The sequence below is a fragment of the Aquarana catesbeiana genome, linkage group LG01 (genome assembly GCF_042186555.1).
Source record: "Aquarana catesbeiana isolate 2022-GZ linkage group LG01, ASM4218655v1, whole genome shotgun sequence".
Classification (NCBI taxonomy): domain Eukaryota; kingdom Metazoa; phylum Chordata; class Amphibia; order Anura; family Ranidae; genus Aquarana; species Aquarana catesbeiana.
This window is the reverse complement of record NC_133324.1, coordinates 582,781,530-582,796,216: the sequence shown is the minus strand read 5'-3', so window position 1 is coordinate 582,796,216 and position 14,687 is coordinate 582,781,530. Positions and strand designations below refer to the sequence as shown.

The following is a 14,687-nucleotide window of genomic DNA, read 5'->3' as shown; positions in this document are numbered from 1 at the left end:
TCTGTCTGGTACCACACGATCCAAGATCCCTCAGAGCACCCAGTCATTAGCCATAACTCAATGTAGGGTGAAAACAACAGACTGTTTTTTTCAAACACATGTATCAACAGATATACAACTCAGGGACAATTCCCCCTCCCCCCTTTGATTCGGGGTGGGGTAAACTGTCCAATCAGCAATAAGGAACACAGAGGCATTGAAACATTAGAACAATAGACCACCTTATCAGCAGGGAGGGCTGTTGGAGGGAATCCCCCCTCCCCTCTCTGCACTGTCCCTGGTTTACATGCCAGGAACACCATTACCATCCCATAATACACTTCTCCTAAGGCAGACAGACAAAACAGAACAATGGGACACAGCCACACCCCAAACGATCTCAGCAAAGAGTCCAACACGAGCACCAGCATGAGACAACACACAATATATACATATATACAACATTCCAGTGTGGCTGTACAGTGAGTTCGACTAGCACAAATCAGACTGAGTTTCTCGGTCACCCTGTGCCAGTTTCCAGAGCTCTCCAAGGTAAGCTGGGTTCCACAAACTCCCCACCCAAAGTGACTCCCGTCACAGAGGTTTTGCATAGACCTGTAGCTTCTACGTTGGGATGATGGCAGTAAAACAATTTGTCAGAAGCAGTCAACAAATGATCATGCAGCATTGGGCTTTCCTATTATAAAAGTCCAACGTGTTCTGTAAAAAACATCTTAGAAGCACTGTACACTAAAAATGTATACATAATATACAGTATATACAATATACCATCACAATATTATCTAAAGGTCAATTTATGAACATTTACACTTCAAATATATAAATCAAAGTCCTGACCAACAACCTATATGGTTTTAATTGAAAACAAGACTATTTTGCAACGTGCAGAGTACAGTTGTCATATATAGGTAAAGTTTGTTATTTTACATAAGGATTTGTCTTTTCCGTAGATAATTATGTTTTCCTATTTCAAGAGGTGTCAAGGCCAATAGGGAAATGCTGCCAGAGGTTGGGGGAATTGGTCACCCCTAGTTCTGAAGCTAGCTACATACAGTGCCCTGAAAAATTATTATTACCCCTTGAAATTTTCCACATTTTGTCATGTTATAACGAAAAACATACATTTATTTTATTGGGATTTTATGTGATAGACCAACACAAAGTGGCACATAACATAATTGTGAAGTGGAAGGAAGTCTGGCGTGCATTTGCACTCAGCCCTTTACTCTGATACCCCTAACTAAAATCTAGTGGAACAAATTCCCTTCAGAAGTCACCTAATTAGTAAAAAGAGTCCACCTGTGTGTAATTTAATCTCAGTATAAGTACAGCTGTTCTGTAAAGCCCTCAGAGGTTTGTTAGAGAACCTTAGTGAACAAACAGCATCATGAAATCCAAGGAACACACCAGACAGGTCAGGGATAAAGTTGTGGAGAAGTTTAAAGCAGGGTTAGGTTATAAAAAATATGCCAAGCTTTGAACATCTCACGGAGCACTGTTCAATCCATCATCCGAAAATGGAAAGAGTATGGCACAACTGAAGACATGGCCGTCCACCTAAACGGACAGACCGGGCAAGGAGAGCATTAATCAGAGAAGCAGCCAAGGGGCCCATGGTAACTCTGGAGGAGCTGCACAGATCCACAGCTCAGGCGGGAGAATCTGTCCACAGGACAACTATTAGTCGTGCACTCCACAAATCTGGCTTTTATGGAAGAGTGGCAAGAAGAAAGCTGTTGCTGAAAAAAAGCCATAAGAAGTCCAGTTTTCGGTTTGCAAGAAGCCATGTGGGGGACACAGCAAACATGTGGAAGAAGGTGCTCTGGTCAGATGAAACCAAAATTGAACTTTTTGGTCTAAAAGCAAAACACTGTGTGTGGCGGAAAACTAACACTGCACATCACCCTAAACACACCATCTTCACCATGAAACATGGTGGTGGCAGCATCATGTTGTGGGGATGCGTTTCTTCTGTAGGGACAGGGAAGCTGGTCAGAGTTGATGGGAAGATGGATGGAGCCAAATACAGGGCAATCTTAGAAGAAAACCTGTCTGCAAAAGACTTGAGACTGGGGTGGAGGTTCACCTTCCAGCAGGACAATGACCCTAAACATACAGTCAGAGCTACAATGGAATGGTTTAGATCAAAGCATATTCATGTGTTAGAATGGCCCAGTCAAAGTCCAGACCTAAATCCAATTGAGAGTCTGTGACAAGACTTGAAAATTGCTGTTCACAGAAGCTCTCCATCTAATCTGACAGAGCTTGAGCTATTTTGCAAGAAGAATGGGCAAAAATGTCACTCTCTAGATGTGCAAAGCTGGTAGAGACATCCCCAAAAAGACTTGCAACTGTAATTGCAGCGACAGGTGGCTCTACAAAGTATTGACTGAGGGGGGCTGAATACAAATGCACCCCACACTTTTCAGATTTTTATTTCTAAACAATTTTGAAAATCATTTATCATTTTCCTTCCACTTCACAATTATGTGCCACTTTGTGTTGGTCTATCACATAAACTCCCAATAAAATACATTTATGTTTTTGGTTTTAACATAACAAAATGTATAAAAATTTAAGGGGTATGAATACTTTTTCAAGGCACTATAGTTGCATAGTTAGTCAGCTTAAAAAAAGATACAAGTCTATATAGTTCAACCAATAGAAAAAAAAACTCTACATATACTATCTTATACCCACAGTTGATCTTCTAGCGGAAGGCAAAAAACAATTAACTTGATCCAATTTGCTTCAGTGGGGGAAAGAAACTTCCTAGATCCACTACCCCTGGTGTTATTACCTCTAGATATTAGTATCCAGTTATATTTTCTGCATTTAGGAATGCATCTAGCTCTTTTTTAAACAATCTGCTGAGCTGGCCAGAACTACTGTAGTTCTTGAAGGAGTCTATTCTACATTTTCATAGCTCTAATGCCCCGTACACACGGTCGGATTTTCCGATGGAAAATGTGTGATAGGACCTTGTTGTCGGAAATTCCGACCGTGTGTAGGCTCCATCACACATTTTCTATCGGATTTTCCGACACACAAAGTTTGAGAGCAGGCTATAAAATTTTCCGACAACAAAATCCATTGTCGGAATTTCCGATCGTGTGTACACAAATCTGACACACAAAGTGCCACGCATGCTCAGAATAAATAAAGAGATTAAAGCTATTGGCTACTGCCCCGTTTATAGTCCCGACGTCACCGCGTTCAGAATGATCGGATTTTACGACAACTTTGTGTGACCGTGTGTATGCAAGACAAGTTTGAGCCAACATCCGTCTGAAAAAATCCTAGGATTTTGTTGTCGGAATGTCCGATCAATGTCCGACCGTGTGTACGGGCATTACTGTAAAGAAGCCTTTCCGTAAGTGGCTTTCCACCAGTGTCCCCTTGAGCTTTTTAATGACCTGAAAGTGACTCTACACCAAGTTCACTATATGGACCACTTATGTATTTATACATGGTGATCATATCGGACGTATTTGCCTCTTCTCTCTCTAGTTTAAGGTAGGAACAGATGATATGATCAAAAGCAATGTTTACAGTGATATGGCACAATTAAAGAAAATTACAATTTTTTTGTTTACCTTTTTACTTGCGTAAAATTCTAAATAGCTTTCCCCTTTTATGTAATGTTAAGGAGGGTGCTGAGGAGGTATGTTTGTCTGTACTGTGCTGGCAGATTTCAGTTGTAAACTAGATTTGCAAACTGTCTGTCCTAGCAAAGGGTTTAATATTTAAAGGCTTGGACACTACATTGTATGTTAATGTACTTTTTAAATAAACTGTCCTTCAGTTGGTCCCCTAATTGCGCTTTAAAATTGATCATAATAGCTTGAAAGCTGCCTTTAATCTATCTCCAAAGACACAACCAGAAAGGCAAAATATATAATATATATATATATATATATATATATATATATATATATATATATATATATATATATATATATATACACACATTGGGGGTTATTTACTAAAGGCAAATCCACTTTGCACTACAAGTGTACTTCAATGTACTTGGAAGTGCAGTCGCTGTAGATCTGAGGGGGACATGCAAGGAAAATAAAAAACAGCATTTTTGCTTGCACATGATTGGATGATAAAATCAGCAGACCTTCCCCTCATTTCAGAGCTTCCCCTCAGATCTGCAGCGATCTATAGCGACTGCACTTTCAAGTGCACTTGCAGTGCACTTGTAGTGCAAAGTAGATTTGCCTTTAGTAAATAAACCCCATTAGCACACCCCTCACATTTTTGTAAATATTTTATTATATCTCATGTGACAACACTGAAGAAATTACACTTTTCTACAATGTAAAGTAGTATGGGTACAGCTTGTATAACAGTGTAAATTTGCTGTCCCCTCAAAATAACTCAACACACAGCCATTAATGTCTAAACTGCTGGCAACAAAAGTGAGTACACCCCTAAGATGAAAATGTCCAAACTGGGTCCAATTAGCCATATTCCCTCCCCGGTGTCATTAGACTTGTTAGTGTTACAAGGTCTCAGGTGTGAATGGGGAGCAGGTGTGTTAAATTTGGTGTTATCGCTCTCACTCTCACATACTAGTCACTGGACGTTCAACATGGCACCTCATGGCAAAGAACTCCCTTTGTAAAATAGGCGTATGAGTGCTGCCAGCATTGCTGCAGAGGTTGATGGGGTGGGGGGTCAGCCTGTCAATGTTCAGACCATACGCCACACACTGCATCAAAGTGGTCTGCATGGCTGTCATCCCAGAAGGAAGCCTCTTCTAAAGATGATGCACAAGAAAGCCTGCAAACAGTTTGCTGAAGACAAGCAGACTAAGGACATAGATTACTGGAACCATGTCCTGTGGTCTGATGAGACCAAGATAAACTTATTTGATTCAGATGGTATCAAGCGTGTGTGGTGGCAACCAGGTGAAAAGTACAAAGACAAGTGTGTCATGCCTACAGTCAAGCATGTTGGTGGGAGTGTCATGGCCTGGGGCTGCATGAGTGCTGCCAGCACTGGGGAGCTACAGTTCATTGGGGGAACCATGAATGTCAACATGTACTGTGATATACTGAAGCAGAGCATGAACCCCTCCCTTCAGAGACTGGGCCGCAGGGCAGTATTCCAACATGATAACGACCCCAAACACAACTCCAAGATGACCACTGTCTTGCTAAAGAAGTTCAGGGTAAAGCTGATGGAATGGCCAAGCATGTCTTCAGACCTAAACCCTATTAAGCATCTGTGGGGCATCCTCAAACGGAAGGTGGAGGAGCGCAAAGTCTCTAACATCCACCAGCTCTGTGATGTCGTCATGGAGGAGTGGAAGAGGACTCCAGTGGCAACTTGTGAAGCTCTGGTGAACTCCATGCCCAAGAATGTTAAGGGAGTGCTTGAAAATATTGGTAGCCACACAAAATATTGACACTTTGGGCTCAATTTGGACATTTTCACCTAGCAGTGTACTCACTTTTGTTGCCAGTGGTTTAGACATTAATGGCTGTGTGTTAAGTTATTCTGAAGGGACAACAGATTTTCACTGTTATAAAAGCTGTAGACTCACTACTTTACACTGTAGCAATGTGTCATTTCTTCAGTGTTGTCACATGAAAAGATATAATAAAATATTTACAAAAATGTGAAGGGGTGTACTTACTTTTGTGACATTATATATATATATATATATATATATATATATATATATATATATATATATATATATATATATATATATATATATATATATATATATATATATATATATATATATATATATTTTTTTTTTTTTTTTTTTTTTTTTTTCTACCTTTCTGGTTGTGTCTTTGGAGTATCTGTATGAGTATGGAATGAGGACAGGCTCTGAGTGCTGTGTTTTTTTCACCACATCATAGTCTGCTGATTTAGAATACGTGCAACGATTTGTCACCAGTTAAAGAGGAGAACAGAATGGTGAGCTGGCTGAGACGAGGATTAGTGATATGATCCCTCTGGTGTCCCTGCTAGAGCACCATCTACTTGGTATTAAAACTAGGAGGAAGACTTTATTTTCCAGTAGGATCATTTGCCTATTGCTTTATTCCCTGTGAGGCAGAGGCAAAACAGGGGTATGTTGAGGAGAAGGAAATGAGGCAGGCTTCCAAGTGGGCATTTCCCAATCCCTCAAAGTTTTACGTGGGTGGAGTGGAACCATTGAGATCACTTTTGTCCACAGTGACACCGGGGATACTGGGGTTCTCTGCTGCAAACAATTAGTGGAGAATAAACTCATTAATGCTGAAATGTCTGACTGAAGCCCCCAGAATTTGGGCCATGATGGAGAGGGACCATTTCTAGGTGGCCACCCTTTTATCCCTGGTACAAGGGGGAAATGGCAGACCTCATGGCTCATGCTATCATCTCAGAGCAAAAAACAGGCCACTTAGAAGAGGTTCTCTGGAAAAACCTTTTGGCTGCATATCCATATAGTGGTAGGATCCCCTCTCATTGCCAACATGCCTCCAATTCTCAGATTGCTGAAAGGAGAAGCAGCAGTGGTGGTGGCTGCCTCAGCAATGCTGTTAGGTTGTTTTTCCAACCACTGGCCCAACTGCAGGCAGCACCTAAACCGTATGATTGGAGACTACTTGGAATGCAGAGCTAATGTGGACACTCTCTGTCTGCTCCCTGACATCGTGAACTGTCTCACTTTTATAAAAAATAACCAGTCCTGGATTGCAATGATTACAAAACACCTGCAACTGATACTACCTACCTACTGAACGTTTGCTTGTAATCTGCCCCACCCCCATATCTTGCCTGCCACCTATACCAATTCCTGCCATCTCTTTTGAGTTGCCTCCATTTCTAGCATCTGCCCCTTCTATGGACGGCCAACATGCCAGCTCCAGCTCCTGACACCTTTTCTGGTCAGCACCCATTACTAGCTCCTGCAAGCTCTGCTGGCCTGCCACCAATACCAGCTCCTGTCACTTTGCCTGCCTTGTTCCAGTGCTGAAGCACTGCAAATATCACGGATGTAATGTTTCTGCAGCTGCAAAATGTTTAATATTTGCTGCAAAGTAAATCAAGCTTGGTTCATTTCCACATTAAAACTGCCTCATGTCTCCCTAATTGGCTGCATACATACTGTATAGTGACTGTATAATAATTCTGGCTATTATCTCTAAAATAAATAATACAAATATTGTTTTTCATGATAAAAACAGCCTTGTCTCTTCCTCCTACATTTCGGCCTGATCAAGCTGTTTACATACTGTGCAGTGACTGTAAAATATTTCCAGCTATTGTGCCTGAAATAATACATTCACAATTTCGCTTTATTATAAAGCCTAAAAAGAGATTAATCTTGTAATGTTTTTTTGGCATTTTTCAAGGCCAGTTTGCAAGCTTTTGTTAAAAATGGGCATTGCTATCTGGATAGAGCCATACAGGATATGTGCCAATGCAAAAAAAAAATGACAAAAAAGCAGGGAGCAGATCTTTTAGTGCAGCCTAAAGAGCAACTCTTAAAAATAAATGAAAACATAGATTCTTTAAGATTACATGCTTGGGGATACCATAAAGCTGATCTCCAGCTTTAGTTTCAGTTTAAATAGTTTGTTTGGGCCAAGCTGGCCTAAACAAACTATTTCCCTCACTAACATGTGTGGCCGCTGGGTGTGCTGTATAAACTATAAACTCTATGTAACTGAAGCTACATACAGTATACGCCACTGTGTTCTGGGTGCGAGGCAAACTCTTCCTGTCTCACGCCAAGCCGCACTGGCATAGACGTTATTTTGTTCCAGATGTGAGACAGGAAGGTCTTGTCTTGCACCCTGAACACAGTGCTGTATATTGTATGTAGTCGAAGCTAAATAAAGTTTATACAGCACACCCAGCAGCTGTACATGTTAGTGACAAAAATAGTTTGTTTGGGCCAGCTTGGCCAAAATTAACTATTTACACTGAAACTAAAGCTAGAGATAAGCTTTGAACCTGTACAGGAAGTTGTACACCATTTAAAAAAAGTAAAACTGCTGCTGCTAAACAATCCATCTCAAATTCCATATCAGACCCTTATCCACTGGATAAGGGTCTGGTATGCATTTTAAAGGTGACCCAGTCAATTTTTTTCGTTTGTATACAAAATATGTACTGTCCCTTTAAGAAAAAAAGGTTAACTACAGGTTGACTTGACAATGGATCTACATCATTGTTCAATGTGATTGAAGCATTTACATCCAGGGACATATATATTTATATATCCACACTAGACCCATATCAAAGGTCTGATATAAATTTTGAAGGGAATTCCATTTCATTTTAGGAGTGGGGGCCACACGCTCAATGCCTCTCCCCCATTTTCTGTTCGCCCAGGCTGCATGCCTGGATAAGACTCTGGTATGGAGTTTAAGGGGGACCCCACTAAAAAAATAAAAAATTCACAGGGTCGCGATCAAAATCCATATGAGACCCTTATCCAAGCATGCAACCTGAAGGCAAGGAGTCGAGCTACCACCCGCTCTCCTAAGCCATAACAGACCGCATGCCCTCAATATGAGAGGGTGCCGTGCCATGGCAAGGGGAGGTAGAAAGCCATCTTGTGTCCATGTTGAGGTGGAGGGCCTCATCCCCACATCCCTGGGGAATAAGACTGCCCTCAGGTATCCGAATCTCCTCCCTGCATGGATGAGTAGAGGGTATATAGTAACTCTCCTTACTCATGCACTCAAATATGTAGATAGTAAATAAAAACACAGACACTGTATAAAATATGCTTTAGATTAGCACAGTACATTTACTGCAGCAGTAAAGCAGCACAATAATGTACCTGTATGTCGGAAGCGATTTCTGGGTTGGGGGCACGCACGCGCCCCCGTCCTCCTACTCCCCTGTAATTTGCCATGATTCATGTCAATGATTCATGGCCAGGATGTGCTGATCAGCTGTGTCCAACCACAGCCTAGAGTCCTGTGTTGACAAATAACACAGGACTCTGAACAGAGGGAGTGATCACTTTGTTTCTTTTCCCTGCAAAGCAGGGAAAAGAAACAAATTGATCTGTAGTGAAAAGCAGCATATACATAGTCAGCTCCCACAAAGTGTCAGTTAGTGTCAGATTGTCCACCGCACATTACCTCTATAAATCGCTGATCACCACTATTACTAGTATAAAAAAGAAATAAATAAAATTTCCAGTATATATACCATAGTTTGTAGACACTAGAACTTTCACACAAACCAATTAAAATACACTTATTGGGATCAAAGACATGTAGCAAAATTCCTTTTTTTCCTAAATTTATTTTAAATTCGATTTTTTTTAATGGATATGTTTTATATAAAAATAAAAATCCCAGTGGTGAGCAAATATCACCAAAAGAAAGCTATATTTGTGTGGAAAAATATATATAAATTTAATTTGGGTACAGTGTTGCATGACCAGTTAATGTAGCGCAGTGCCGAATAGGAAAAAATGGCCTAGTCATGAAGAGGGTAAAATCTTCTGGAGCTCAAGTATTTAATAATATCTCACAATGTAAATCTCACATCAATCATGTTATCCAGCAATGTAAATCCTGCACCTATAACATTGAGCAATGCCCCAATGACCCACTGATCCTCTCCCTGCCTACTCCCATCACATGACAGTTAGCTGGCACTGCTGGAATGTCATATTTGGTCGCCTCACCACTGGCCACTTGGTACAAAGATGAAGGCTTTAACTTTATTATTTTAAGAGTACATTTCCTATATTAGCTTTGAGATCTATTGTGCCTGCTATTTCCACTGATCAGTTCAGGACTACCACTAAATAAATATCAAAACGTGTTAAAAATTATTTTTTTATTAAATATTTAGTTGAAATGATCTAGATAGCTCTGTTACCGCTGTTTTAAACCAAGTAATAATGTAAATGTAACAAAATGTATTAAACATGCAAAATATGTATTGCCAGAATTTGGTGTCACTACACTGTTCATGAGAATCATACTGGGCTTAATACACAGAATCAGATCGCATGCGGTATATAGATGTTTTCCAAATACCGCATGCGATCCTGAAAATGTCAATTCACTAATGCTTTATGCAGTATTTCTATTGTAATTGACGATGGATCTACACAGGGGGACATATTTAAAATATCTTTTAAATAAAGGACTCGTCAAAAACTGCCTACTGTTATTTTTGTCTACTATATACAGTACCCCATAGTCATTCACATGGGGGGGGGCAGGATAAGATTCCGAGAAGCCCCCTGCCCGCAGTTCCCCACAACCACTGGCCAGGGTTGTGAGAAGAGGCCTTTGCTCGCTCGTCCCCCCCTTTCCTGACCTGCCGGGCTACATGCTCAGATAAGGGTCTGTTATGGATTTTGGGGGGGAGCACACACCATTTTTAAATTTTTTTTTTGACACGGGGGTTACCCTCAAAATCCATAACAGACCCAAAGGGCCTGATATGGATTGGGGGGACCCTACACCGTTTGTTTCTTAATTATTCATTGCCGCTAATGACTCATCGGTTGTTAAGGACCACTCTTAACAACCCCAGTTCCCCAAGCCCGTTTTTTGATAATCCCTTGTCTATTAACCTTGAAAATGTAACCTATTTGCAAGGTTTACCCCACCCTCATAGACTTGGGGGTCCCGATTTAAGTTTGCAATTTTTGGACTTTAGGCCACATTGCGGAGTTAATTTTTCTCCTCTGAAGAGGATCTTCAGTCAATTAAAAAAAAACATTGTCAGCAGCTACAAATGCTGTAGCTGCTGACTTTTAACAAAAGGACACATACCTATCCAGGGATCCCGCACTGTCCTCGCCCAGGCCTATTCTTTGGGTCCCTGGCACCGCCATTTGGATGTGGGGGTCAGTTTTCACTCCCTGAGGCTTCGGCGCTGGCTTCCCATTATGCATACCCGAGTTGCGTTGTGCTTTATAAGTGGACAAACAGCCTCATGGGTCCTGTGATGTGTCCCAGGAGGTTGTGGGCGGGGGGAGGAGCAAACTTCCACAGGAATCGCCTAGGCGATCCAAGCAAAAGTTAGAAAGTAGGAGCGGGTACCTGCCAAAATTAGATATCTGCTCTCCCCATAAAATGCCAAAAATGATAGGGGAGAATTAGACAAACAGAACTTCCCTTTTGAGGTGAAGCTCTGCTTTAACCCTTGTTACCTTGTGTGATATTCAGGGGATCTAGCGCCTTAGGACCATGTGCAACAGCCGGTTTTCTTAAACATAAAAGTCTTTATTTTCCTTAAGCAAACAAAAAGGAGCTTCCAGCAGCCAAACAAAACTTCAGTAAATGCAACACATCAATGCTTATCATCAATCATCAATGCAATGCTTATCTTTAGCACAACTCAAACAGTTAAAATGCAAAAGTCAGATAAGGGTTTTTACCCCAGGGTTAGCAGTGTCCAGCTTCAGACGGTTTGTGTTACACATGCAGCACAAAGCCAGGTCTGCTCTCAACCCCTACTCCACCCCCAACACTGGGAGTTTCCTGCCTTATGTGCTGCTTCTTGGAGGTCGCTTCACCCCATAGGAACCAGATTCCCTGTAGTCAGGAGCGGAGGCCCTTTTCCCACCCGAATGTCACTCAGGGCCTCCAAAATTCCAAGTCCCAATTAAGCCACTTTTAATGCAGAGAGGACTGCGAGACAGTCCTCTCTTCTGTACAACTGTCCCCGAACCCCTCACCCTTTATGGGTGAGATGCCTGAGTCCACCAAACTATCCCCCTTAAAGGGACCACAACCTGACTATCGGTGCCACATGGCACCCATCCAGGACCCACCCTTGGCGTCCTTCACGCTTGCCACTGGGTTGAGTTAAATCGCATACACACCGGCCCAGGGAATCCAGCACTGTCCTAACATAACCCTCGCTGCACACCAGGTCCTGCACCATTATCTTACTTTTTGACATCAGGTTACCATCTGTCCCTTCCAAGTCCTAGCAGCTGTCCCCCTGCTAATGCACACTGCACATGCGCAGAATGGATTTTAATACATGTTACGCATCCCAGGAGGCTGTGGCTGGCTGGGACTATGTCATTCTTACCTAGAAAAGAATTATGGAAGTCCTACCAAGTAATTAAAAAAAATAGTTACAAAAACCTGTAAACCTGTGATTGCACTGGAAAACTGGGTGAAGGTCTTCTTTACCTGAAACCTACAACTAATATTTTAGGCAATACAAACTTAACAGAAATTTTAAGCCTTTCCGAATCTTTTCAAATTAAGAGAAAAAACAGCTGTTTTTACATTTTATTAATGTAACACCATAAGGAAAGATCAAGAGACCTCGGTTTTGTCTAGTGATCAGATCCCCTCAATGCTTTATCAGAAGCACGTGTCTGCTCCAGTGACTTCATAGGGGATTCCTTTGATAGCTAGACAGAAAGGATCCGTGTGTGTAGTCACGTAGATTATGAACTTCATGGAGATGTTTTTGCACACTAAGTCTGTAAATGTTCATTTATTCACAAAAGCAACACAAATACAGCCATTAATTAAATGTAATTTTAGTTTGCACCAAATTATAATGCTGCATAAGATATATTTTACATTAAGTGTGTTTAAATAAATAAATTTACTTCATTGTAACATACTGTATGGGTTGAAGATATGGTCCCTTTAAGGTTCATCAGATTGGTGACAACATCCCAGCCCACGTCAAATTTTCAGCCATGTGCAGAAAACAGAAACAACATCTGCAATGTAAGTCTGTACCCCCCCCCCCCAGCTAACAGAAGCTAGTACTTTTCAGTTAGTTGTTGTGGATGTTACAGTGACACGTAGTGCTTTTTCATACAGCTGGAGCCACAGCTAGCTTCATTTAAATAAAATTAGATTTGTACACAAACCGCATTGTTTTGCTGAAACAGCCTGAGCAGACATTAAAAATCGATAGCCCCAGTACTGTCTTTTCAATCTGCAGTCTCCTATACGGTACATCTGTAAATACTACCAGCATCAATGCATGTTGCACTGTGTGTAAGATACTAGGTATTTTGAAAACCTTCAAAATGACATCCTGTCAGCCTGGAATGTCAGCATAATGTGCCTTGTTTATGTCTTTCAGCGTATTACACATTGAAGCTGTGAAAGTTCTCTGCAGCATCCCTCTGAGGATAAAGAGCAAGCAGCATGCAAGGTGAGCTGTCCAGCAATGCAGCATCCCACCCTCCTAGACACACACACAACACATGGTCGCAGTCTGCCACCCTCTTCGTCTTTGGCACTCACCTCAAACGTAGGAGACGCACCCTTGTCTCGCAATGTGCAGCCCAGAAGCTCTGCGAAAAACTTTGCCATATACAAGCAGTGTCGAATGGTAATGTCTAGGAGCTGCAGATATTGCAGTAAAATTCTGTCCAAGTGTTTATTATCCAGAGATCTCCAGGAAGATGTTATCAGCATCAAGGCAAGCACGCAAATTCCGCTCATGCCACCCAGCCAACAGTAGGACAAGTAAGGTGCAGCTCCATGCGACGTCTCAGGTCCAGCATTGTGAGCTTGCTGGGTAGACACAATTGACTTAAAAAAAGGAAAAATCACTAGAGCTGTCTAGGCTTTTGATGTCTGTTCCTAGCCTTTCCAGCTGAATGTCACTATTACCATAGTAAAAGAGAAAAGGGCCCGCAGAGGGGGTAAAGAGAGGGACAACGCTGCAGCTCCCAGGGAAGACACATCCGACAGGCAACAACACTGCTTCAAACTCTTTGACTGGAGGGATCTATAATGCACAGCACAGCTACTGCTGCAACCGTGTGGGTGCATTAATAAGGTGGATAATGGCTTTGTCACAGTTACAGTATTATATGCACTGCAAGACAGCTAAAGATTTGTGACAAATAAAGCATGTTTTTTTAGTTTGTTACAGACACTGTATCACTTAGCTTTGGCTTATAAAAGTTAGCGATTGACAGTGTTTACATTATAGCATGTAAAATTGCCATTATTTTATACGCAACTGTGCAGTGCGGGGTGTTAACGTGTACAGTATGTCCACATTTGCAGTCAAAATGGGATAACACCTACATTGTTTTTCTTACGTATTCTCATTCACGTAGCATACTTTTAAAAAATAAGTTAACTTTTTAGAAAAAATATAATAAATGCACATTGTTTTGCAGGTAAAAAAATGTGCATTTATTTATTTATTTATTTATTTATTTTTGGAGCCTATAAAGCAAGGGTAGGCAACCTCAGCCCTGTAGCTGTTTTGAAACTACAAGTCCCATGAGACATTGCAAGACCCTTACAATCACAGGCATAACTCCTAGAGACAGAAGCACGATGAGATTTGTAGTTTCACCACAACTGGAGGGCCGAGGTTGCCTACCCCTGCTGTAAAGCATTGCACAAGCAATCAGCAGATCGCTGGTGCCATGCAGGTCTCCAGCAGATCTGCTAGCAAATACAATCTGACGGGAAGAGAGAATGAACTACCACGGCGCTCACAGTGCCATGGTAGTTCATTGAAAAGTACAAGCTGACAGCCGCAAAGGCGCTGGACCTTGTCGTTTTCCATTCACAGGACACTGTGAATGAGTGACATGGCCAGGCGGGGGGGGGGGAAGATCCTTGCTAGCTGTCAGATTGGGGACTTGGAGAGGTGCGAGGGCCAGTCTGTTCATAGCATGTTACACGTTACACTCTGAATATGCAGAATATGCATGTAACATATAACATGTTACGAAA

At 41.6% G+C, this 14,687-nt stretch overlaps 1 protein-coding gene across 2 annotated transcripts in view; it reads right to left on the bottom strand.

Moving 5' to 3' along the window:
- The window catches only part of RASGEF1B (RasGEF domain family member 1B), a 578,310-nt gene extending 564,507 nt beyond the window's left edge, over positions 1-13,803 (bottom strand). Inside the window, exon 1 of one of the 2 annotated variants that reach the window (XM_073597917.1) lies at positions 13,230-13,803. In XM_073597917.1, coding sequence (XP_073454018.1) covers positions 13,230-13,430 — 201 coding nt within the window. In that variant the 5' untranslated portion in view covers positions 13,431-13,803. The remainder of the gene's footprint in view (positions 1-13,229) is intronic. The other variant, XM_073597921.1, reaches the window with a different exon arrangement.
- Between the last annotated feature and the right edge of the window lie 884 nt (positions 13,804-14,687).